The following is a 27,272-nucleotide window of genomic DNA, read 5'->3' as shown; positions in this document are numbered from 1 at the left end:
CAGAAAATATTCATAAGTTTATTACAGCAAAGAAATGGGCAAAAAGGGCGGGGCGGACACAGGACGCGACGCACAGAAGGGAAGGCAGAGACGCGGAGCTCTGGAGAAGAGCAGCCGCGGTCCCGCTCCGCACGCGGCGGTGCCAGCCCAGGACCGGAACCCAGGGCGCTCCCGCCCCGGCTCCGCCCACCCCGAGCGGCTCCGCCTCCGCCTCCGCCCCGCCCCGCCCGGGCCCAGCAGCCCCCGCGCGCCGGCCGCAGCCCCGCCCCCGCTCGGCCCCGCCCCGCCCGGGCCCAGCAGCCCCCGCGCGCCGGCCGCAGCCCCGCCCCCGCTCGGCCCCGCCCCGCTCGGCCCCGCCCCTCGGCGTCGGGGGCGGCGCGCGGCCGGCACGCCGGGCCGGGCTCGGGGGCGCGCACGCCTGCGTCCCGGGCTCGCGCACGCCTGCGTCCCGGGCTCGCGCGGGCTTCTGGCCCCGGATTGAACGCGGACGGCTGGCCGCCATGTTCTCCTTGGCGCTCCGGGCCCGGGCGGCCGGCCTCGGCGCGCAGTGGGTAAGGAGGCGCGGCGAGCGGCCGCCCGCGCTTTCTGCCGCCCTGCCGGGCCGGGCGGGCCTGGCGAGTCCCCGGCGCGGGCCTCGGCGCGTGGGCTCTGCGGGTCGAAAGCGCTCGCCGCCATCGGACCGACGGGGCGGGAAGGCACAGCCGCCAGCGCCGCGCCGCTGCAGGAGCGCAGGGCCGGGAAGGCCAGGGCCAGGAGCGGAGCTTCAGCCGGGCTGGAGGCGCTCACGTCACAAATGACCCGAAAGAAAAGCCTGCTTTGGCTTGTTTTTCCCCTGGCCGTAAGATGGAAGGATCGAGTCCGCAGTAAAAGCGCGGGGGACCTCGTACGCTAGGGCGGAGTGCGGGTGGCGGCTCACCGCTCAATGTGACCTTGAGTTACTCTGCAGGTGCACCATGGGAATCTTCCCACTTGTAGTTTCGTGTCTCTGTGAACATTTGAGGTCTAACTGGGGGTCGCGCACTGCTGGCCATTTTCTGAGTCAAGCACAGTATTTAAAAGTCCTCATTGTAGCCAGGCGTTGGTCGGGCACGCCTGTAATCCCAAGGATTGGGAGGCTGTAACCGGAGGGTTGCAGGTCGAGGCCAGTCTTAGCAACTTGGCAAGGTCTCTAAGCAATTTGGCGAAACCCTGTTTCAAAATAAATAAAATAGGGCTGGGGGTGTAGGCTTAGAGTGGAGTGCTTCCGAGATCAGCCCTAAGGGCAGAAACAAACCCTCGCACTGTACATTTCGTCTTTGGGGTCGGTACTGTTTCTTCATTAATACAGATAAGGATTTAACAGTCTATTCTTGAGGAATTGTTCACATAGGAGGAACTTTAAGACAGATATTGTACAGTGTCAACATGCATCCTTAGAGGTCTGAATAAGGCCATCCGGTTTGGTTTGAAGGTGGGATAAGATCTTTTTGTTTTTCCCGGAGGTAATACTAACAGATTGCAGAAGGGGTCAGAGGGTATTTTAGGTGGACAACATGAAATAATCCTATTGATACTGGCAAGAGAAAGGGTATGAGCAGCCAGCTCTACTGTTGGAAGTAAGGTTTGTTTCCAGATTAAGAGAGAGACAGGAGTCAGATCTTGGAGCTTCTTGGGGCTGTCCTCAAGATTTGGTTGTTATCTTTAGGACAGGTGGTGAGGAGTCAGTGAAAGGTTTTAATGCTGAGGGGTAGGGTCAGATTTCTGTTTGGGATAGATCACTGGATGGGACAGGGTGGGAGGGGCTTGAGAGGAGAGTACCTAGGTAAGAGGCCTTAAACCCTGGATGAGGAACAGTGAGGAACAGGCCTTGTCTGCTAGTAGCAGTAAAAGTACTTTTTTTTTTTTCTTAAGCCAAAAAGGGGTTGGAACTATACCTTGAAAAGTAGTTTACCATTGAGAAAAAGGGACTTTGGAAAATTGTAGTTTTATGTTAGTTTCCGGAACATTTTTCTTTATTACAAATAGTTCTTGGTATGAAGAATGTGTGCAATAAATGTTGACAAATAAGTTTAATTTTTGATTACTTCAAGCAATATAATGTAGGAAAAAAATGCTAGGAACACTGAATAGAATTAGTTCAGGCAACTCATTCAGTCCCATCAACCTGGAAATTACTATTGTTAACATTGATTACAGACCTTGGAGGTTTTTTTTTTTTTTTTTGGTGGTACTGGGGTTCCTGGAAGCCCTTCTACCTCCAGGCTACACTCCCAGACCTATTTTTACATTTTTATTTGGAAACAGGGTCTCCTAAGCCAACGTGCGCGGCTGGCTTCGAACCTGCGCGATCCTCCTGTCTCTGCCTCCCAAGCACGGGGATTACAAGCGTGCGCCACCACGCCCGGCTGGAGTTTTTTTTTTTTTTTTTTTAATTAAAAGATATTAGTTGCTGGGCGTGGTGGCTCAAGCTTGTAATCCCTGCACTTGGGAGGTGGAGACAGGAGGATCAGGCAGTTTGGAAGCCAGCCGCGATGGCTTAAGAGATCCTGTTTCCAAATGAAATATAAAAACGGGTCTGGGAGTGTAGCCCGGAGGTAGAGGGTTCTATCCCCAGTACCACACACGCAAAGATATTATTCATACAGTTTTGTAGTCTGCTTTTTCCCCTGATGCATTGTATCCAGCTTATCTATAAACATTTCTATGTTGGCATTTTAATGCTGCATAGTATTTTACTGAGCCATAAGTTATATGGCTAGGCCCATCAAACTTTTCACAAATAGCAGATATCAGAGTGAACCTAGTAAAAATGAGGAAAAGAAGCCGGGCGTGGTGGCGTATGCTTGTAATCCGAGCATCAGGAGGCTGAGAGGAGGATCGCAGTTGGTGGGCAGCCTCAGCTACTTAGGCCCTTTGCAACTTAGACCTGTTTCAAAAATAAAGAATAAAAATAGGGCTGGGGGTGTAGCTGGGAAGTAGAATGCTCCTGGGGTCCATCCCCAGTACCGCAAAACAAACAAGCAAACAAAAAAGGAAAAGTATAAGGTCTAAGTTAATATTTCTAAGAAATAATGGCCATTTACATTTTCAAGGAAATTACCCGTTCTGACTCTGCCATACTAGGTGGCTGCCAGTGTCTTTAGCCAAGTCTCGGCTCAATGGGCATGGCGTTGCACACTTGTGATCCTAGTACAAAGCGGGAGGCTGAGACAGGAAGATCACAGGTTCGAAGCCAGCCTCAGCCACTTTGCGACACTGGTTCAAAATAAGAAATAAAATCGGGCTGGGGTATAACTTGAAAGTAGAAGTCCTCTGGGTTCAGTTCTTAGTACCACACACACTAAAGTCTTAGCTCGTCATGCTTTAAAAAATGCCTAGGGCTGGGAGTGTGGCTCGGAGGGGAGCTTCATCCGCCATGCTGGAGGCCACACAAGTGCCCTCCAGAACTTTAGACCAACTGAGACCTTGAGCCATATTTTTTAATCTGTTGGGGCCTATTTTTTTCCTATGAAGTGGGCTAATACCTCATTGGGGGTTGTAAGAACTGACAATTATTTTTGGGGTACTGGGAATTGGACCCAGACTACCCTGGGTCTGTAGCAGTAGACTCAGTACATGTGCCCCTTCTTTCCTCTGGCAGTCGGCCATGGTTTTCTATAATGTCGACGCCATTTTACGGCTTCTCACGGTCTCATTTCCACCCGATTGTGGTTTGGTGGGTGAGGGTTGTGGTGGCATTTTGCTTTTTTTTGTGTGTTTGGTACTGGGGATTGAAGCCAGGGGCATTCTGCCCCTGAGATATATCTCCAGCCCTATCTTATTTTTTATTTTGAAACGGTCTCATTAAGTTACCGAAGGCCTTACTACGTGGCTGAGGCTGGCCACCAACCTGCAGTCCTCCGATCTCAGCCTCCCAAGTACTGGGATTACAAATGTGTGCCACCAAGCCCTGTTTATGGTAGCATTTTCAATATTATGTCATTTCATTCATTAAAATTTTTTATGTCCTCAAGCATGGTTATAGTGGCCTTTGAACTTGTCTGGAAACCATGAAGATAGGTTGCATTTCCCCCCACGATGTTGAGTAATTTTGGATTGTACCCTGGACATTGTAAACAATACAGATGTTCTAGATTCTGTTTTCTGTCAAAGAATGTGTTGTTTTTCTGCTGCAAACCATTTCCTGTGAGCAGCAGATCAGTACTGGTTCAGTTGTTTCTGTTCCATGTAGAGGGGTCAGCCAGAAATTTGGGTAGGCTTTATTTACATGCAGAGTATGGTGCTTCCCCATTTTGTTACTTCCTTTTCTGTAATTTCCCACATGTCTGCTCACACTCCTTTGGTTCTCTAAGTTGTTAAGAAAGCATGTTTTTTCCTAGTTTTTACTGCCCAGCATGTAAAGATGTAAAAAAAAACCACACACACACACACACATAACACCCCGAAGCCTCAGAAGCCTCTCCTGAGTATAGACACCCCCACCCCGGATCTGCCAGCTTCTGGTTGGTCTCTAGTATCTTCAGGAGTTAGCTTGCTGTTTAGAAATATTTGTCCAGATTTTATACTTATTACTCAGTGGATTGGCTCGATGATACCTACTCAGCCACCCTAGAAATAGGCTATTTTTAGTGATGGCATTTTTCTTTCCAGTTTTTAAGTTCTTTGGAATGAAATATTTTCCTCATTTAATTAGGATTCCTAAACCTAATTTTACAGCATCTCAAGGGATTTCCATTTTGGCTCAAAGACTAAAGAAGTTCTTTTCTTCTTTTTTTTCTTACTGGTGATACTGGGAATTTAACTCAGGAGCATTGTACTTCTGAGCGCCCAGCCCGGTTTTATCATTCATTCATTCATTCATTCATTCATTCATTCATTCATTGCGGGTCTGGGGATGGAACCCAGAGGCATCTGACCTCCGAGCTACATACCCTGCCCCATTTTTTATTCTTTATTTGAAACAGGGTCTCACTAAGTAGCTGAGGCTGTCCACGAACCGTGATCCTCCGGTCTTAGCCTCCCGAATGCTGGGATTACAAGCGTGTGCCACTACGCCTGGCTTCATTTACTTATTTATTATTTACTTATTTTTTTGGTGGTACTGGGGGTAGAACCCAGGGGCTTTTCTACCTCCAGGCTATACTCCCAGACTTATTTTATATTTTATTTGGAAACAGGGTCTCACTAAGTTGCTGAGCACCTCACTAAGTAGCTGAGGCTGGTTTGGAACCTGTGCAATCCTTCTGTCTCAGCCTCCCAAGCGCAGGGGTGCGCCACCAAGCCCAGCTTATTTTTTATAGGGTTATAGCTTTTTTTTTTTATAGGTTATAGCTTGTTTTTATAGGGTTTCACTAAGGTGCTGAGGACCTCTAAATTGTTGAGTTTGGCCTCAAACCTGTGATCCTTGCTCAGCCTCCTAAGTGTTGGGATTACAGACATATGCCACCATGCTTAGCAAAGTTCTGTTTCCCTCTACCTTCCCTTTTTTTTTTTTTTTTGGTGGTACTGGGGATTGAACTCAGGGGGCATTCTACTTCTGAGCTACACTCCCAGCCCTACTTTAATTTGAAATAGGGTCTCACTAAATTGCAGAGAGCATCACGGACCTGCGATCCTCCTGTGTCCAAGTACTGGGATTACAAGTGTGCGCCACCATACCCCGGCTAAATTCTCTCTTTTAATATGGAAAAAAAATCCCCAAATACTGTATAGATCCTCCTCTACTTATGGCTAAGTCCAGATAAATACATTATAAATTTAAAATGCATTTAATAAGCTTGGTATGGTGGTACACACATGGTAATCCCAGTACCGGGACAGGAGGATCAGCTACTTAGGGCCTTCGCAACTTAGTGAGACCCTGTTTCAAAATAAAGAATAAAAAATCAAGCTAGTGGCGTAACTCAGAGGCAGAATGCCCTGGCTTCCTAATACCACAAAAAAAAAAAAAAAAAAAAGAAATTTCCATTTAATACCTAACGATGCATGGCAGTGTAGCAGACGCGGTGCCCTGTATTTTGTTTGCCCTGGTGATTGCTTGTCTGTGTTTGTTTACAATCTCATTTGATAATTCCAGAGGTGGGACTGTTTAGAACTTGCCTGCTTGTAGAAGTACTTGACCTCTACAAATTATCTCTGGTAGAGAAGCAACTGTTGATGTAACTATGATGATGAGTGCAGTTTATTTTTGCCAGAGTAATAAAAGTATGCATATTGGGAGAAAAATTAGGGAATAGTTCTTATAAGGTGGTTCTGAGCCATTATTTACAACCCAGGAAAATAATCTTTTTGTCATTATCAATGTCAATTTAACATGCTGTCATAGTAAAATAAAGACATATTAGAATATTTAGAAGTGGTCAACAGACTATTGGAGATATAACAATGTAATTCTAATTCTGTCCATATTAATTAATGTATAATACACATTGAATTCTGCACAGTTTTTAGTTCCATGGTGAAGGTCCAGAAGGTGGCATCCAAGACCCAGTGAGAGTGTTAGGCCTGTGTGAGGTTAGGCTTTAAAATCTTAGATCTCCAGCCCCCAAGGTTTTGAGAAGAGGTGAGAGAGTAGCAGACTTGTTAACCAGTTACAAAAGACCTGGTACTAAGGAAGGTTCCAGCTTGTCCTGCTCAGGTTCAGGAGATGGTTGGTGAGGGAAAGTAGGTTTTTCAAAGCCAGCTTTGAGGAACCTTTTTCTGTCTCAGATCTCCGTGGTTGGGGGTGTCAGGGAAGTGGCAGCTTTCATGGGGGCATTGTGGGATGGAAGGCATGTATATGTAGCTAGGCTGTTCTAGCCAGGGACAAGTCCCAATCACAGCGAAACTGGCGCCCATTTATGCCAGGGGTAGTTTCTTAGCTTCCATTCTCAGAATGAGGAAGCTTGGGGTGTAGAAAGGCACTTGCTGTTCATTTTAAAGAGGCTCTTTTTCAGTAGTAGTTGATGCTTAAAGGAAAGCTCTTGGCAGTACTGGGAGTTGAACCCAGGGCCTCTCTCTGTCAGTGAGCTAGACCCCTGGCCCCCAAAGGAAGTATTCTTGAATCAAAAGAATACAGTTTCCTTTACAGGGGATCTCATGCTAGTACCAAATAAATTACAACTTGCAATATACAAAAATGTCAAATTATCTTCGGGTAGTTACATTTACAGTGACAGTAAGGTTCCTTACTCTTTTGAGGTGTGAAGAAGGAAATGTCTTTTCATGACTTTCTATTCCATAATACTTCGATGATCTCAGGTTGGGAAGACCACCTAATATTTCTTGTTCTTGAAATTTTAGAAGTTTGAAGATCATTAGTAAAATCTAAGAGTTGTGACCTAGGATATGTATACAGTACAGTATACACTAAGGTACAGTACAGTGTACACTAAGGTACAGTACAGTAATCACTAAGGTACAGTACAGTATACACTAAGTTACAGTACAGTGTACACTAAGGTACAGTACAGTATATACACTAAGGTACAACACTAAGGTACAGTACAGTAATCACTAAGGTACAGTACAGTATACACTAAGGTACAGTACAGTAATCACTAAGGTACAGTACAGTATACACTAAGGTACGGTACAGTATACACTAAGGTACATTACAGTATACACTAAGGTACAGTACAGTGTACACTAAGGTACAGTACAGTGTACACTAAGGTACGGTACAGTATACACTAAGGTACGGTACAGTATACACTAAGGTACGGTACAGTATACACTAAGGTACAGTACAGTATACACTAAGGTACAGTACAGTATACACTAAGGTACAGTACAGTATACACTAAGGCTGTGATTCCCACACCTGATGAAAAGAATCGCCTGGGATGTTGTTAAGAAATAGATACTTGAACTCCTGGGTCAGAGTGTGTGTGTGTGTGTGTGTGTGTGTGTGTGTGTGTGTGTGTGTGTGTTTTACTTGGGATTGAACCCAGAGGCACTCTACCTCTGAGCTATACCCCCAGCCCAGTTTTATTTCTTATTTGGAAACAGGGTCTTGCCAGGTTGATGAGAGTCTCACAAACCTGTGATCCTTCTGCCTCAGCCTCCCAAGTACTGTGATTACAGCTGTGTGCCACTGTATCTGGCTGGTTTCTTTATTAAAATTGTAAACAAATCTGGTTAAAAATTCTTAATCTAAAAATCTGAAATTTAAAGTGCTCTGAAAGTCAAAACTTTTTGGTACTTCAACAGTTTCAGAATAGGGAGACTTAACTGGAAAGTTTATGCAGGTATTCCAGAATCTGAAATACTTACGGTCCCAAAGGATTTCCAGCAAAGATACTCAACCTGCATATGTTCATACGACTAGAAAATAAAGCAATTTATGCAGCGTGTGTGTGTGTGGGGGGGCAGGGACATTCTACCTCCAAGCTATATGCTTAGTCTTATGTTTTATTTTTCATTAGGTAGAAAGTCCCTGGATGTTCAAACCCCAGTGCCAAACAGACAAAATCACAAAGCAACAATAACCCCCCCATAACAAAAAGGGCTGGGGGGGGGTCGCTTGGAGGCAGAATACTAGGTTCAATTCCCAGTAAACTCCCCCTCCCCGCTCCCCTTATCCCCCCTGCACACAGTAAACTAAAGGGTTGCTATTTAGTTACAGCTTTAAAGCTTTATTATTAATGATAGTGGTAGTGGCTAACATTGAGAATTTGGTACTGTCCTAAACATTTTATCTCATTTAACTTCTAATGAATGTAGCTGGGTGTGATGGGCACCTATGGTGGGCACGCTTGGGAGGCTGAGACAGGAAGATCGCAGTTTGCAGAAAGTCTCAGCTACTTAGTGAGGCCCTTTGTAACTCAGTGGGACTCTTTCAAAATAAAGAATAAGCCTGGCGTGGTGGCGCACGCTTGTAATCCCTGCGCTTGGGAGGTGGAGACAGGAGGATCTCGCAGGTTCGAAGCCAGCCTTGCTGGCTTAAGAGACCCTGTTTCCAAATAAAAATGTAAAAATGGGTCTGGGAGTGTAGCCTGGATTTGCAGGAACCCCAGTACCACCAAAAAAAAAAAAAAAAAAGAATAAAAATTAGGGCTGGGAGTGTAGCTCAGGTAGAATGCCCCTGGGTTCCATCCCCAGTACCGCCCAAAAAAAAAAAAAAAAATTGTTTTTCAATGAACACTTTGAAGATGCCACTATTTTCCTTCTCTCTCCCTCTCTCTCTCTCTCTCTCCCTCTCCCTCCCCTACCCCCAATGGGATTGAAACCCAGGGGTGCTCTACCACCGAGCTATACCCCTCCCTGACAGACCTTTTTATTTTGAAGCAGGGTCTTGCTAAGTTGCCAGCGCCTTGAACCTGTGATCCCCCTGTCTCAGCCTCCCAAGGACAGGGATTCCAGGCGTATGCCAGTGCTCCCAGCTGTGCTGTTATTTTATAGATGCGAAAAGTCTGCGCAGCATAGTTAGCAGCTCGCCTGAGCTTACAGTGGCTGGCAGAGATGAGACTGGCCCAGGCCCAGGCCCTGAAGTGGCGGTGCTCATTTCCTCTCTAAATTATTCTTAGGGCAGTTGAGTGTTGCTTTGTACCCATGACGTACTTTAGATATGTAAGAAATGCTTTCTTTAATTTATGGTCAAGATGACTAAAAGTCATTACTAATATGCTTATCTTAGCCAGGAAGGGTGCTAGATGCCTGTAATCCCAGGACTTGATCGTGGTTGAAGCCAGCCTGGTTAGCAAAACTTTTATTTCAAAATAAAAGTTAAAATAGGGCTGGGGGGTGGCCGGGTGTGGTGGCTGGCATAAGAGACCCTCTTTCCAAATAAAAATATAAAATAGGCCTGGGAGTGTATCCCGGAGGTAGAAAGGTTTTCAGGAACCTCAGTACCACCCAAAAAAAAAAAAAAAAAAAAAAATAGGGCTGGGGGTATGGCTCAGGCAAAGCACTTATGGGTTCAATCCCCGTCACCATGTCATACTTATATATATATGTGTGTGTGTGTGTGTGTGTGTGTGTGTGTGTGTGTGTGTACATATATTTATCTTAATCTGTAATGCATTTTGCCTGTAATACCTGGGCTGCTCATGTAGCTTTTCTATATCACAAAATTTGCCAAGTTTTATTCTTTAATACATGTGTGTAAACGTGTGTTACTGGGGTTTGAATCCGGGGCATTCTTCTTCTGAACTACACTCCCAGCCTTGTTTTAATTTTGAAACTGGTCTCCCTAAGTTGTGGAGGGCCTAAGTAGCTGAGGCTGGCCACGAGCCTGCCAGCGATCCTCCTGCGTCAGCCCCCAAGCACTGCGCCACCACACCCGGCTTGCTATTTTTAATTAAGTTACCAGTGCAGCTTTACTTGAAGGCTATTTGTAAAAGTCTTTGTATAAACTTGAAAATACAACAAAACCAATGTTAATTGTAGACTGAGGCGGCAGTGATTCCTGTTTGGTAGGCTGCTGTGAGGAGTGAAGGAGTTTAGTGTCGCAGAGTATTTGATGCCCAGTGAGCACGGTAATTCTTGGAGGAGACTTGTTACTGTGAACTCACCCCTTTATTAAAGTGAGACGTATCGGAACACTTACTTTTCAAAAGTCTTCGAACGTGAGAACGCCCACCGCGAGTGTGTGGTGGACACCGCCTCCCGGGCACTCTGGGCGCAGTGTTTGAGCTAGCTGTGGGTGGCTGCCAAGAAGGAGCATTGTTTTTCAGCTGCCCAATCTTAGTCTCCTCTTTCTGGTGACTAGAAAGGCCCATTTTGGCCTTTGAGTTGTCTACCCTCTGGTAGCTCCGTGCGTGGTTTAATCCTGCGTTCTGCCGTACAGGCTGACCCAGGAACTGTGGGACTTTAGAATGCTAGTTGAGGTGCATAGATGGGGGGAGGGAGCGAGGAGGCAGGTTTGGTTTGGTTTGGTTGTGGTATCGGTTGAACCCACGGGCATTCTGTTTGAAACTCGATAAGTTGCTAAGGCTGGCCTATAACCTGCTATTCTCCTGTCTCAGCCTACCAAGTACTAGGATGACAGGCATGTGTTACCATGCCCTGCTGTCAGAAATTAAATGCAGCAGAGTAACCAGGTTCTTCCTAGAGTAACTGTACACTGCCTAGCATCAAAAGTTGCTTTCTGAAACGACTCCTATGGCTAGAGTTTCTAAACTAGTAAAGAATCGAAAAGGAAGAGGTGGACTCACTGGTAGAGAGTGAACACATGTTTACAAAGGTCACATTCAGTGAGATCTGGCATCCGGGTAGCTTGGGACAGAAGCGAAGGCAGTAGGTTGGTGGCGCAGGCTGTTTGGGTCCCCCTTTCCTTCCAGCTCTCCTGAAATGGAGATGCAGCTGGAGTGGTGGACTCCAAGAGCTTTTACTAAAAGCTGGAGTGTCATTCTGATGTTTTAGATTATTAACCGTCGCTTAAGGTTGTTTCTTACTAAGCATTCTAAAATTTTAAATTTTAGGGAAGACATATAAGGAATTTGCATAAAACGGCCGTGCAAAATGGTGCTGGAGGAGCCTTATTTGTGGTAAGTACATCTCAGTTACTACATTTCAGTCCTTCGCCTTGGAGACTTGATTGACTTCATTGTAATATCTAAAATGTCTTATTAAAACTTAAGTACTTTTTAAAGACAGTGTAAACTATCTGATGACTTAGAGTTATTAGACTGGTAAGTAGCTTCCTACTTTATTTTGTCTAGGAGCATATCAAATTGGCCAGATACTAAAATTGTCTAACGTTGCCCTTTTCTTTCCACTTTTAAAAAGCAAAACTTTTGAGAGTTAACATTCAAGAAATTCAGTTCTGTGTTTTCCACACATCTGAAACATTAATTGATGTGCTGATCTCAGTGTGACTCACTCAACTTCCCTTTGACATGCTGTTTCTGGTCAGTTTTTGAAAAGAGCCTGCTTTACTATTTGAAGGAGAAGAAATAAAGCTTGGTGTTGGCCAGTGTCTATGGCCAGCTTGTGGGGGAGAGGTGGTGATTTTGCACCTCCCCGAGGCAGTAGGCCTTAACTGTTTGGACTCTGTCCTTTAGTACTCTTGATTGATACCCCTCTTTAGGAAAACGCACATGGGTTCACAGTCACAATTTATGGCGTCGAATCATTGGTAATGTTGTGGTCACTGGATTAGAAGATCTCAGTCCTCCTGGAGTTGGATAGCCCTTCTGTTCTTTTTTTCTTTCAACTAAAGCTACTTTCTTTATTGTTAAGTTGTAAAGAGTGCGACTTTACTTTGGTGACCAGCCACTCTGTGGTGGAGGCAGGGGGGAGTACATCATTGGGACCGAAGTAGACAGTAGGCGATCAGCAGCGTGGTGATGTCATTGTGGTATTCACACTTGAGATGGTTTTGATAAATCTGGAAACTTTTTTTTCTTCAATGTGTAGCACAGAGACACTCCTGAGAATAACCCAGATACTCCATTTGATTTCACACCAGAAAACTATAAGGTATGACTAAATTAATATTCTGACTGACTGACAAAGTATTACCTTCCAGATGTGAAAACAGGTGCTTTTCCTTTTATGCAGAGGATAGAGGCGATTGTAAAAAACTACCCAGAAGGACACAAAGCCGCAGCTGTGCTTCCAGTCCTGGACTTGGCCCAGAGGCAGCATGGGTGGTTGCCCATCTCTGCCATGAACAAGGTACTGAGTTCATTTGCTTTAGTTAGTAGAAACAAGGGAAGATGGTGTGTGATAACTTCCTCACATAGGAGTCGCTTGGTAGTCATGAATGTCAGAGTCATGGTGCACGCTCGTATTCCTAGTACTTAGGAGGCTCAGACAGAGGATCATGGGTTAGAGGCCAGCCTCAACAACTTAGCAAGGCCCTATTTCAAAATAAAAGTAAAAAAGGCTAGGGGTGTAACTGGGAGGTAGAATGCCTTGTTTTCTACCCCCCCCCCCAAAAAAAAAATTCTGAGAGTTTGGAGCCCTTTACTCATATTTTTTTTAAATTTCTGTTTTTATTGGTTCCTTTAATATAGAGAACTGAATTAGAGCTTTCTGCTCTTGCAGGAAATAGTGAAGACAACATCATGAAAGGTTGTCTCTTCTTTTCCTTTTGGGGGAAATGGTCATAAAGAGAACAGATCTCTAGTGTGAATACTTTGGTGAAAAACCTCACAGTGAATGAATAACAACCACTCTAATGCGTAGTATTTATGTTATATCATTTGCAAAGTGTGATGCATAAACCAAGTGACAGCTGGGGCTGAGCTAATTCATTCCAATCCACTCTGGTTTGTTTTTTTGACCCTATCACAGGGATTCTGGTATGCTTCATTCTTTTTATCACTTTTTTTGGCACTGGGGGTGGAGTGGGACCCAGTACCTCCAGGCTATACTCCCAGACCTATTTTATATTTTATTTGGGAACAGGTTCTCACTAAGTAGCTGAGGCTAGCTTTGAACCTTGAAATCCTTCTGTCTCGGCCTCCCAAGCGCGGGGATTACGAGTGTGCCACCATGCCCGGCTTTTTTTCCTCACTTTCTAAATGTTATTTGGTCGTGACTACTAGGTTGGACTGCCACTTCCCGGGACAGGACTGCCCCAGGTGCGGGCTTGGGACTCAGCTGGCTAGTCTTGCTGTGTATGGTCCCTAATACTGTGGAGAGTGAGTGATCCTTAGTATTTTTTCACCATGAAAATGTAATAAAGCTAGTACTATATCTTTTTTTTTTTGTGGGTCTGAGGATGGAACCCAGGGGCATTCTACCTCCCAGCTACACCCCCTGCCCTGTTTTTAATTCTTTATTTTGAAACGGGGTCTCACTGAGTTGCAGAGGGCCTCACTAAGTAGCTGAGGCTGTCCGCGAACTGCAGTCCTCCGGTCTCAGCTTCCTGAATGCTGGGATGACAGCGTGCGCCACCACGCCTGGCTTAGTACCATATCTTAATATAGTCATGTGGTTGTTTTTATAATAAATTACACTCTTTGGAAGTTATATTATTTCTAAGATTAACATAGCCTACGTTATAAATCTAGGTATATGTTTCTAATAATTATTTTTGACAGATACTGATTTTTTTAATACAGACAAGCTTGTTGAAAGTCTTGGTAAGTGGCAAAATTAGTAGAGAAAAATAAAAATAGGAAAGTAACGCAAGAACATTTAAAACATTGTACTATTTAGACTTAGATATATGTCTGTGGGACACATAGGAAATAAAGTATAGAGAATAGAAGCAAAATTCATTCCACAGCCAGGCATGGTGGCGCACACCTGTAATCTCAGTACTTGGGAGGCTGAGTCAGGAGAATCACAGGCTTGAAGCCAGCTTTGCCAACTTAGTGAGGCCTCAGCAACTTAGCGAGATCCTTTTTCCAAATAAACAATAAAATAGGGCTGGCTGGGGGTATAGCTCAGGTAGAATGCCCCTGGGTTCAATCCCCAGGACCAAAAAATAAAAAAAATTCTTTCCACTTTTGACTTCAGACCTTTAATGTTGCTCTCTGATCTTCCCCAACCCAAGAAAAAAATCCACTCTTACAACAAAAGAATTGCAAAGCTCACTTATTAATTTCCTAGCAGTCATTAAGGCATAGGGAAGTGTGCAGCAGAATTCCAGGGCGTTAGAGTCAGGATATCTCTCTAGATTCACTAAATTGTTAAGAGGAGGGGGCTGCAGCATATGTGTTTTGATAAAAGAGTGCCCGGATTTAGCTACATCCCTAGTTTAGAATGACCACCGCCACAACGACTTTATTTTTCATAAATGAGCAATGATTAGATGTCTTTTCAGAATACATCTCCTTTAGAATTCCTGGTATGAGAAAGTTCAATGTGTTTGTCATTTGAAATGCCATTTAATGAGCGCGTCCTTCATGGCATAACATGAATACATATACATACATACGTGTGTGTGTGTGTGTGTATTCTGTACTGAAGATTGAACCCAAGAAGGGCATTCTACCTTGGAACTCCACCCCAGCCCTATTTTTATTTTTATTATTTTTCATTTTGAAACAGGGTCTAAGTTGCAGAGGGCCTCACTAAGAAGTTGAAGCTGGCTTCGAACCTGTGATCCTCCTTTCTCAGCTTCCCAAGTACTAAGATTACAAGCTTGTGCCACCACGCCTGGCTAGATGTGTACTTTTTTTTTTTTTTTTTTTTTTTTTTGTGGTACTGGGTTCCTGGAAGCCCTTCTACCTCCAGGCTACACTCCCAGACCTATTTTAAATATTTTTTAAATTTAGAAACAGGGTCTCTTAAGCCAGTGAGGCTGGCTTCAAACCTGCGAGGTCCTCCTGTCTCCGCCTCCCAGGCGTGGGGATTATAAGTGTGTGCCACTACTCCCGGCTAGATGTGTACTTTTTATAAAAGCCAGATAATGAGTTTTAAAACTTAATAGATTAGCCAGGCATGGTGCACACGCTTGAAATATCAGCGTTTGGGAGACTAAGACAGTAGGATCACTGTTTGAGGACAGACTCAGCTACTTAGGTCCTTTGCAACTCAGTGAGACCCTGTTTCAAAATCAAGAATAAAAAATAGGGCTGGGGCTGTAGCTTGGAGGCAAAAACCTCTTGAGTTTCATCCCCAGTACTGCAAAAAAAGATAAAAAAATAAAAATAAAACTTAATAGGTTAATGATAATAGGTTGCCTAGAAAGCTGTAGACAAGACGGGTCATTATCGATAGACTGTCTAAGGAACAAGTCCTAGCAAACAGCTAAGCAAGCCTGTTTCTGTCCAGATTTAACCCTAAGAGAGGCATATGGCAGAGTGACCCCTTTATCCTGAACCTAGGACTTTAACAGAAGTGTTTTCTACCAGTCCCTTGATGTGAGGCTGGGAAGTCCTAGTTTTTAAGATCCAGCTTTTGCAAAAAGTATTGTGATATGAAAAAGTCGTGTTTAGATTATTTTAGAGAGAGGGATGTGTGTGTACACATAGAAGGTTGTAGAGACATAAAATCTTGAGTTTACATTTATATGCTAATAGTGATTTTCAGTTCTACCTTTTGGTATGGTGTTTGTATACACTATAATATATCACTAGTAACATCGGGCTCTTGGAAAAATTGTTGAAAGAGCCGGATGTGGTGGCGCATGTTTGTAATCCCACCATTTGCGAGGCAGAGACCGAGGATCCCGGTTTGCGGACAACCTCAGCTACTTAGGCCCTTTGCAACTCAGTGAGACCCTGTTTCAAAAATAAAAAGACTAAAAAATAGGGCTGGTGGTGTAGCTTGGAGGTAGAATGCCTCTGGGTTCCATCCCCAGTACTGCAAAAAAAAAAAAAAAAATTTTTTTTTAAAGTTTGAAAAATATCAAACTGTTTACTTTATGGGCATTTGGCTACCAAATTTTTGCCATTTAGAGTGTGTGTGTGTGTGTGTGTGTGTGTGTGTGTGTGTGTGTGTGTGTTACAAGGGATTGAACCCAGGGGCTTTCTACCTGTGTGCTCCACCCTCAGCCCAATTATTTTTTATTTTGAAACAAGGTCTCATTAAGTTGTTCACAAAAATTGAAAGGCTCATATCATAATTATCAGATAAAAAGAACTTTTTTATTTTTACCAAATTGAGGCAATATTGAAATTGCTATTTTTAAGACATAACTAAAGCTCAGTGGATAAATATTATAATTGTCTTAAGATTTTTCTAACATAATTTTCTTTAAAATTTTCTGATATTTAGGTTGCAGAAGTTTTACAGGTGCCTCCAATGAGAGTATATGAAGTGGCAACGTTTTATACAATGTACAATCGAAAGCCAGTTGGAAAGTACCACATTCAGGTCTGCACCACCACACCTTGCATGCTGCGAAACTCCGACAGCATTCTGGAGGCCATCCAGAAGAAGCTGGGTATGCGCTGATTTGCGACTTGGGTTTAGGAAATAGACTTGTCTTTCCAGCTCTCTTCCCGACTCCTGCCGCCTCCTGTGCTGGGCTCGCCAGGGTCTTGCCCTGCTCCTTGCCGGCCGTCACCGGTGTCACTGTGGTCGTGGAGGTGGCTTCGCTTCCACGGGGGAGCCTGTGCCTCACTAAGAGCTGCACGTCCCACGTTTCTCCAAAGACGCGGGATAAGTAAGATCAGAGAGATCTTACTCTGATCAGTAAGATCAGAGAGTAAGATCAGAGCGCAGTGAGAATGCTGCACCCGAGAGAAGTTGAGAACAGGATCCGTACACGGCATTTACAAGCGAAATGAGCATTTTCCCTATGAGACGGCCGTTGCTGCATTGACAACTATCATTCGTAAAATGAGCTAAGAGGAAGTTGTCTTTTGTAGTATTTATATTTTTGTGACACTGGGATTGAACCCAGGGGCATTCTCCCTTTGAGTTACACCCTCAGCTCTATTTTATTTTATTTATTTGTTTATTTTTGTGGCACTGAGGGTTAAACTCAAGGGCATTCCACCTCTAAGCCCCATCCTCCTATTTCATTTTTATTTGGAAACAGAGCCTTGCTAAGTTGTCAAGGACCTAACCAAGTTGCTGAGGCTGGATACTACAAACCTGCCATCTTCCTGTCTCAGGCTCCCGAGTACTGGGATTACAAGTGTGTGCAACCAGGCCCAACTCTTTATTTTTGTGTGGTACAAGGGATTGAACCAGGGGGCATTCTACCTCTGAACTATACTCCCAGCCCTATTTTATTTTTTATTTTGAGAAACAAGGTCTAAGTTCTGAAGGGCTTTGCTAAGTTGCTAAAGACACGTGTGTGTGTGTGTCTGTGTGTGTGTGTGTGTGTGTGTGTGTGTGTGTGTGTGTGTGTGTGGCAGTGGGGATTGAATCCAGGCTCATTCTACTCCTGAGATACACCCCCCAGTTGTATTTTTTTATTTTTTATTTAAATAAAAAAAGGGCTTACCAAGTTGCAGAGGGTCTCACTAAGTACTTTAGGCTTGCTGTGAACCTGTGATCTTCCTGTCTTAGCCTCCCAGTACTGGGATTATAAACATGCCAACACGCCTGGCTAGGAAGTTATTTTTATTTCTGAATATAAATACTTGTATCTATAAAAAATAGTTGGCTGTCAGGCCTGATGGCGCATGCTTGTAGTCTCAATACTTGTGTGATGGAGGCTCAAACAGGAAGATCGCATGTTTGAAACCAGCCTCAGCAACTTAGTGAGACCCTATTTCCAAACGAAATCATAGGTCTGGTGGTGTAGCTTGGAAGTAGAAGGCCCCAGTACCCCCACCCACACACAAAATAATTATATAAAATAGTTGGGCATTAATAAAGTATATCTGGCTGCAAAGCAAGTCAGCCTAAAATCTCACCTCTCGCACCCAAGGTATAAATTCGGATAACAGAGCAGGGCTTGGTGATGTATGCCCATGATCCTAGTACTTGGGAAACGAGACAGGAGGATCACAGGTTCCAGGCCATTCTTAAGAACTCAGTGAAGCTCTGTTTAAAAACAAAACCAGCCGTGCGTGGGCGCGCTCGTCAGCCCCGCGCTGGGGAGGCAGAGACAGGAGGGTCACGGTTCGCGGATAGCCTCAGCTACTTAGGTCCTTCGCAACTCAGTGAGACCCTGTTTCAAAATAAAGAATCAAAAATGGGACTGCGGGTGTCTCTCGGAGGTCGAATGCCCCTGGGTTCTCTTCCCAGTACTGAAAAAGAAAAAAAAAAAAAACCCAAAATAGTGCTGGGGTCTAGGGGTCTAGCTCAAAGGTACACTGCCCTCTTTTTCTCATTCTCACATGGTTCCGATAACTGGTATATTAGTTACAGATTTCATTTCATTTATTTAATTTTAATACTCTCATTAGTGTATGAAGACCCTATTTTCCTTACCTCCTCCTAATTGCTGACATTGGGATATGCAGTATTAATTTAGTTATTACAATCAAAATGAAAACATTGTGCACTGGGATATAACAGCAACACTGGGGTGAGTCCTGAAGTTTGTTTTCAAAGAAAAAAAAGTCCATTCAAAAATCTTTGAATGTTATTTTATACTTACATAAAGCGTTTTTTCCCCTTAAGGATATTTAACTTTTTGCATACCTCTGTAATATATTATGGGTCCTCTCCCTTCTTCTTAAATCATAACGTTATTAACCTGGTCCTTACAGTGGTCATTTATATTTTTAGGAATAAAGGTTGGGGAGACTACACCTGACAAACTTTTCACACTTATAGAGGTGGAATGTTTAGGGGCCTGTGTCAATGCACCAATGGTTCAGATCAACGACAACTACTATGTGAGTATTCCACTTAACATAAGCAAAAATTTTGTGGTGTCATTTAAAATACCTGATGTCTTACAGATGTTGGTTTCTGGATAATTTATTTAAAAGAAGCCATATCAGGCATGGTGGTACACACCTATAATCCCACTACTGGGAGGCTGAGACAAGAGCCTCACAGCTGTGAGGCCAGTGCCAGCAATTTAGCAAGTAAAATATAAAAAAGGAATTGAGGTGTAGCTTAGAAGTGTAATAAAACATACCAGAATAAACCATTACTTCTGTACTTATTTTTTTTTTAATTGCTTTTGTGGTCCTGGGGATTGAGAAGAGGGGCATGCTACCTCTGAGCTACACTCCCAGTCCTACTTTGTTATTTATTTATTTATTTATTTATTTATTTATTTGTTTGTTTATTTTGGTGGTGCTGGGGGTGGAATTTAGGGGCTTTCTACCTCTGGGCTATACTCCCAGACATATTTTATATATTTTCTTTGGAAACAGGGTCTCACCAAGTTGCTGAGAGCCTCACTAAGTAGCTGAGGCTGGCTTTGAACCCGTGCGATCCTCCTGTCTCAGCCTTCCAAGCTCAGGCTTACAAGCGTGCGCCATCACGCCCAGCTTCTATTTTGTTTTTTGTTTTGAAAGAATGTCTCACTAAGTTGCTGAGTGTGGCTGCAAACCTTGTGATCCTCCCATCTCATACTGGGGCTACAAGTGTGCACCGCGATGCCTAGCTTAGACTGAAACGTTTTTAAAAGAAATTACCTGTAGACAGTTTTGCATAGTTCTCCAGGAGACAGTAACAGTTTTGTGTGTGTGTGTGTGTGTGTGTGTGTGTGTGTGTGTGTGTGTGTGTGTGTTATTGGAGATTGAATCCAGAGGCATTCTACCTCTGAGCTATACATACTCCTGCTCTATTTCTTAATTTTTGTTTTGAAACAGGGTCTCTAGGTTGATGAGCGTCTTACTACTTGCTAAAGCTGTCCTTGAAACTGCAATCCTCCTGTCTCATCTTCTTAAGCACTGGGATTACAAGCATGCACCACCATACCCAGCAATTACAATATGTATGTGTGGGGGGGTGTGCTGGGGATTGAACCCAGGGGGTTCTATCTCTGACCTACACCCCAGCCTATTTTATTTTTTACTTTGAAACAAGGTTTCACTGAGTTGCTGAGGCTGGACATGTACTGGCCATCCCCCTGTCTCAGCCTCCCAAGTACTGGGATGCGCACCACCACACCCGGCTTTAGATTTTAAGTTATGGAAAATTTAACCATTTATATGTAAATATAGAAAATATAATTGGTATAGCAACTAAGACTTAGGCACACTTGGGGTGTTGCTGTCGTCGTCGCTGTCATCATATTTAGTAGTAAAAGTCAGCCATAAACACAGGTGACAAAGGCACATCCTGCGTCGCCTTGCTCTGTTCAGCTCCACACACCCATTATCATAAATTTCGTGGGTATTTTTTGTATAAGTTTTTTTTTTTTTGGCGGGTCTGGGGATGGAACCCAGGGGCATTCACCCTCCGAGCGACACCCCCTGCCCTATTTTTTATTCTTTATTTTGAAACCAGGTCTCACTGAGTTGCAGAGGGCCTCACTAAGTAGCTGAGGCTGGCCGTGAACCGTGATCCTCCGGTCTCAGCCTCCCAAATGCTGGGATTACAAGCGTGCCCACCACGCCCGGCTTTGTATAAGTGTTTTAAGCTCCTCTAATTATATATGCATTCATACTAATGTGTTATATTGCTAATTTTATATTTTTTATAAAGATGGTAGTTCTGCTTTAGCTGAATCTCTCATGTTTTGTTTTGTTTTGTTTTTGCGGTTCTAGGTTTGGAACCCAGGGCCATTCTACCTCTGAGTGACACTCCCAGTCCTATTTTTTATTCTTTGTTTTGAAACAAGGTCTCACTGAGTTGCAGAGGGCCTCACTAAGTAGCAGCTGAGGCTGGCTGAGAACCGTGATCCTCCTGTCTCAGCCTCTCGAATGCTGAGGTTACAAGCGTGCCCACCACGCCCAGTTCTGGTTCCCAAGTGTTGATAAGCTTTTTATTTTGATTACCTTATCTGACCTGTAGGTTTTTTAGTAGTAGTCTTTATATTCAAATGTGTGGAGTTCTCTAGTTATGGTTTTATAATTGTTTGCTACCCTTATTATATCTTTTTTTGCTACCCTTTATTATATCTTTTTAGCATATATTTCTTTTTATATATGTATTATATATATATATCTTTTTAGCATATATTATTATATCTTTTTAGCATATATTTCTTTTTGTTTGTTTGTTTGTTTTGTGGTACTGGGGGTGGAACCCAGGGGCTTTTCTGCCTCCGGGCTATACTCCCAAGACCTGCTTTATTTAAAAACAGGGTCTCACTGAGTTGCTAAGAGCCTCACTAAATAGCTGAGGCTGGCTTTGAACCTGTGCCATCCTCCTGTCTCAGCCTCCCAAGCGCTGGGATTCCAAGGGTGCCTACCATGCCCGGCTAGCATCTGTTTCTTAGACATTCATCTTTGCTCTGCCTAGTGCTGGCAGTACTTCTGGTTCCCAAAGTCCATCTCCTTGTTCCTAGGCTTCCCCTGTTCCCCCTCAATGCATAAGTTTTCAGACTAGCAGTTTTCTTTGAAGAACACTTTAATACTCATTGTTGAGGGTATAGCTTTTTGGAATTTTAGCTGGCCTTCTGCTAACATTCTTATTTATTTATTCATTCATTTTAGTACTAGGAATTGAATCCAAGGTCATTCTACTTCTGAGCTATACCTCTAGCCCTTTTTATTTTGATAAAGGATGTTGCTAAGCTACTGAGGCTGGCCTCCAACCTTTGATCCTTGCCTTCTTGTTAACATTCTTTTGGGACTTGGTATAGTGGTGCATGCCAGTGAGGCCAGCACTTGGAAGCCTGGCACACGAGGGTCTCAAGTTCAAAGCGAGCCTGAGCAACTTACCGAGACCTTGTCTCAAAATAAAAAATAGAAAGGCTGGCTATATAGCTCAGTGGTTGAATGTAGAGTTCAACTTCCAGTAACAGGAAAAAAAATTCTTTTGGGTTGGCCTGGGGTTTTATCTTTTTCTCTCTAAGCTTTTAAACCCTGAAGCCAAGCTTGCTTGGTAGTCTGCTTGTCTGCCTTGGATTTTTATTGAGGAGTTAGCCAATCAGGGGTTTGTATGAAGCATTATAAGTCTAAATATAGTACCCCACGGACAGATTTGTCCAAGAGATAGAAATTGTTTCAGTTAGTAGTCGATTTTTAGATTAGGGATATCTGACATCAGGCGTCTATTCTTAAATTCTCACGACTTCTGATGCTGACTCCTATTTATATCACATTTATTGATTTCATGCCTTGGTTCCCTTATTCAGCTTTATATATCTTATCATGTGAAGCCTGAGTAACTTGTCCTAGACCCCAGTGCGCAAGCTTCACTTGGGGCGCTGTGTGCCGCCACGGCAGCCATGCTGGGGCGGGGTTCATTCAGAGCACGCGCTGCCTTGGGAGTTACTCAGGGGTTGCTCTTTTGATAGCTATCTGAGCTGAGAGAGACAAAATAATAAACTCCCTGCTGTCGGGGATTTACACAGATTTCAGCAGTAGGGAGTCATTTTAATGGCTGCTGTACATTTTTTTTAGGAGGATTTGACACCTAAGGATATTGAAGAAATTATTGATGAACTTAAAGCTGGACAAACCCCAAAACCTGGGCCAAGGTATGCTTACTGTTTACAAGAAGTTTAATGCTTTACTCAAAGTTATTTAATCTTTCTTTCTTTCCTTTCTTTCCTTTCTTTTCGTTCTTTCTTTTTGGTGGTTCTGGGATGGAACCCGGGGCCATCTACCTCCAGGCTACACTTCCAGACCTATTTTCTATTTTATTTGGAAACAGGGTCTCTTAAACCAGGGAGGCTGGCTTCGAACCTGCGTGATCCGCCTGTCTCAGCCTCCCAAGCGCAGGGATTCCAAGAGTGTGCCACCACACCCGGCTAAGTTATTTAATCTTTTTTTATGTGGTACTGAAGATTGATCCCAGGGGCCTTCCACCTCCAAGCTACACCCCTAGTCCTATCTTATTTTATTTTTTGAAACGGTTTCACTAAGTTGCTGAGGTTGGCTTTGAACCTGCGATCTCCTGTCACAGCCTCTCAGGTACTAGGATTACATGTGTGCTCCACTATGCCCAATTTGTAATTTAAATCAACTTAACTTAAAAAAATTTTTAATGTATACCCAGAGTTCATAGGAAAATCAGGAACTTTGGATATCAAAACCAAACTGTCATTTACAGTAAGAACTTTTTTCTTGTAAATACTATTAGATAATCATCTGATAGCTATTTGAATATTTATAGAAGAAAAATTTTCTAAAAATAGAAATCTGTTCTGTTTAAAAGTTCATATAAAAATATAATTCTGCCCTTAAAAGTATAATACCTCCACTTGGTAGTAGCTCTTGAGTTACTTGAAACAGCTCTCTTGTGTCCCCCGTATCTTTTTATCAGATGGAATATCCAGAGCTGTGTCACTGGTTTTCTGTATGTGACATAGATTTGTTGTCTGTCCTCTGGGAAGTTTCTGCTGGCTTGTGGCTTCGGTGAGCTAATGGTAACGGCCGTGGAGTCGCGCTTCCAAACAGCATGTTGGTCAGCAACAGACCACGTAGATGTGGTGGTATCACAGAGTTAGGGTGGGAATGAGCAGTTCCCACTACTGAGGATTTTTACTGTGTTTCACTCTGCTTAGATGTGTTTAGAAATATACATACTTAATATTATATATGCAGAGCCAAGCATGGCGTACACACTTGTAATCCCAGTAAGTAGGGAGGCTGAGATAGGAGGATCACAGATTCTAGGCCAGCCTAAGTTACATTGTGAGGCTCTCTACAACTTAGTGAGACCCTATTTCAAAATACAGAATAAAAAAATAGGGCTGAGGGTGTAGCTCAGAGGTAGAATGCCTCTGGGTTCAATCCCCACTACCGCAAAAAAAAAGTGGGGAAAATGTTCTATATTCAGGCAAGCAGTACCTTTTATAGGTTTGTAGTTTAGGGGCAGCTGGCTATGCTGTACAACAGAGGTGTGCATTAAGTACCAGTAGATGAGCCAGGCTTGTCTGCATGTGCTGTATGGTGCTTGGGCATGGTGAAGTTGTATTCCAATGCGCCACTCAGCATACTCCTGTCATTTAGCAAAACATGACTCCTTGAGATACGCACCGACCAACACACACGTCCTTGGACCGCCCTCTTCCAGACCCCTGCGACAGTGCAGCCTCGTGTCGGGTTGTCACAGACTCTTAGCATTTATAGTCAGTCAGACGCCTACATCTTTTTCAGCTTCTTCACTGTTTGTCCAGGTCTAAGTGGCCAATTCCTTAAAATTTTAATATTAGCAACGGTTTGCATGCTCTTAGGTAATTCTCATTCCTCTAAGTAATTTTTTCTGCTTAAACTTTTCCTTTTCTCAGTACATTTGTAACCTTTAATGACTACATAGTACACTGATGTTTTTATTTATTTTTTGGTACTGGGGATGGAACCCAGGGGCATTCTACCGCTGAGCTAAACTCCCAGCCCTTTTATATTATTTTTATTTAGAAATAGGGTTTCACTAGGTTGATGAGAGTCTGATTACTTGCTGAGGCTATCCTCGAACCTGCAATCCTCCTGTCTCAGCCTCCCAAGTACTGGGATTACAGGCTTGTGCCACACATCAAGCTGTGTGTTTTAGTGGAGATTGAACCCAGGGACATTCTAAGCTATACCTCCCCTTGCCAACCCTCAGTCATTTTTTTTTTAGTTTGAAATAGGGCCTTGCTAAGTTACCCCACACTGGTCTGAACCTGTGATCCTCCTTTCAGTCTCCCAGGTACTGGGATAATATGTGTGTACCACCACACTTGGCTGTGTGTTCTTCATTTCCCTGTTTTAAAATATTTTTCCTAGCCGGGCGTGGTGGCACACTTGGAATCCCAGTATTTGGGAGGCTGAGACAGGAGGATCACCGGTTTAAGGTCAGCCTCAGCTACTTAGGCCCTTTGTGACTTAGTGAGACCCTGTTTCAAAGTGTGTGTGTGTGTGTGTGTGTGTGTGTGTGTGTGTGTGTGTGTGTAGGGGGATTCCAAAGCTAGCTAGGTGCAGTGGTACAAACCTATGATCTTAGCTATTTGGGAGTTGGAGACAGGAAGATTACAAGTTCTGTGCCAACCTGTTTCAAAATAAAAAAGGGCTGGGATGTAGCTCAACAAGTGTTCCCTGGGTTTAATCCCCAAAACTATAAAAAATAAAATTTAAAAGCGCACAAGCCCAAATGCCTTTTGTTTTTTCTGTTTTTGTCAAAATCATTTTGCCACTTTACAATCTACATTGACTTTAGGCTTTGACAGCACACAGCGACTTTGGATGTGGTTTTTATTGTGATACATCCTCGTCTCTGACTGAGTGGGCTTGGCCATTAAGGTATACCACTTAGTTCCTCATAGACTGATAGCTCGAAAGGGCTTATAAGTGATTATATGGTTTAATATTCCTGCTCCTTCAACAAAAAATGAGATCCCAGCTTAGAGAGTTAATGGCAACATGAAGGGTAGCACCAGAAGAAACTGAAAATTTATAAATCAGATAATTTCTTCAGTTAAAAACTATGGCAGGAACACAGTAAATTAGCAAAACCGTGGGGTGGGGGCAGGCACACCGTGGAGATGAAATGATGTGGAGGAGGCTCTGTGCTGAGCTCCGGCACCGAGGTCGGGCAGGGCGGAGTAAGAAGCAGTCACTGGAGTGGATTTGTGGGGTGACACAGACAAGGCCGATTCTCCCGCCTCTCCATGGCTTCTCCCAAAGGATCTCTTCTTGTTTTTTTACCTTTTGGTGGCTGCAGTAGTCACACTAGTCTGGAACTGATTAAAAATAATACCACTACTAACATAGCTTTAAAACCAAGTACAACAGGTTAGAGTTCACTAACTAACAGGTTAGAGTTTAAGGGACGTCCTCCCAACTCTGAGGAATCTAGTTGTACTTCCAAATGCAGTGCACAAGGGCGTTGTTTCTCTTCACTGCAACTCACTCTCTCTCTCTTTCTCTCTCTCTCCCTCTCCCTCTCTCCCTCTTCCTCTCTCCCCTTCCCTCTCTCCCTCCCTCCCTCCCTCTTTTCAGTACTGGGATTGAACCCAGGGGGATTCTACCTTTGAGCTATACACCCCAGCCCTAATTTTATTCTTTATCTTTTTTTGGGGGGAGTGCTGGGAATGGAACCCAGGGGTATTCACAAGGCCTTACTAAGTTGCGGAGGGCCTAAGTAGCAGAGGCTGGCCACGAGCCTGCCATCCCAGCCTCTCAGGTACTGGGATTCCAACGTGTGCTGCCACGCCTGCGTGGCCGTGGAGTTCAGTCTCGGGACAATTCAAGGAAAAGTTCCCTAGTTCCGCAGTTGGGTTATTTTTGCCGATTCTTAGTTCTGATTCTTGGGTAGATGCTGAAGTCTCCCAATGTTGCTTTCTGTATCTAAAAGACAGTATCGTGGGGACTACATTGCTTAATAAGTAGGAAGTCTTAACGCTGATGACGTATTCTTCATGGCATGAATAGTTAACATTACTTGCTTTGCTTTTCAGGAGTGGACGGTTCTCTTGTGAGCCAGCTGGTGGTCTGACCTCTTTGACCGAACCACCCAAAGGACCTGGCTTTGGTGTGCAAGCTGGCCTGTAATTTATATTTACCTGTAAATACGTCACTGGAAAAATAAAATATGAACCTCCTATCTACATGAGTTTTTATACTATTTGCTTATTTTGCTTTGTGGTTCTATTAGTTGTAATGTAGCAATTTACAGCCGTTAAGTATTAATGTCAAAAAGGACCAAGCACTATTTTAAGTCCTCTGCTATCATGGTCAACCATGAAGACAAAATTATATAATCAGAATACTGGGTGCTTCAATGTCACTTGTTTTTAACTGCCAGGTCACTTTTATCTATATTAGGTTACTCAGAGGTAAAAAATTTATCAAATTTCTAACATGTTTTAAGATTTTCCATGCTAGTTAAGTTTTAAATTAACATTATGTAAACTTATGTCAGTACTTTTAGACATTTGAATATTTCTATAGCACACAACTGTTACTGTTGTGTTACAAATGGTAGGACCTCAAGAAATAATAGCTAGCTTTAAT

General features: G+C 43.5%; 1 protein-coding gene across 1 annotated transcript; it reads left to right on the top strand.

Moving 5' to 3' along the window:
- Nucleotides 1-500: 500 nt before the first annotated feature.
- On the top strand, nt 501-26,810 carry NDUFV2 (NADH:ubiquinone oxidoreductase core subunit V2; the record flags this gene model as incomplete). Its single annotated transcript, XM_080714440.1, has 8 exons — nt 501-551; nt 11,382-11,447; nt 12,319-12,381; nt 12,463-12,579; nt 16,579-16,747; nt 18,994-19,103; nt 22,737-22,813; nt 26,717-26,810. The coding sequence occupies 8 exons, from the start codon at nt 501-503 to the stop codon at nt 26,808-26,810; spliced, it is 747 nt and encodes a 248-aa protein (XP_080570566.1).
- Nucleotides 26,811-27,272: the final 462 nt, after the last annotated feature.

This window comes from Muscardinus avellanarius, assembly GCF_963383645.1.
Source record: "Muscardinus avellanarius genome assembly, chromosome: 17".
Classification (NCBI taxonomy): Eukaryota; Metazoa; Chordata; class Mammalia; order Rodentia; family Gliridae; genus Muscardinus; species Muscardinus avellanarius.
The sequence above is the reverse complement of the archived record's forward strand: the minus strand, read 5'-3'. Positions and strand labels throughout refer to the sequence as shown.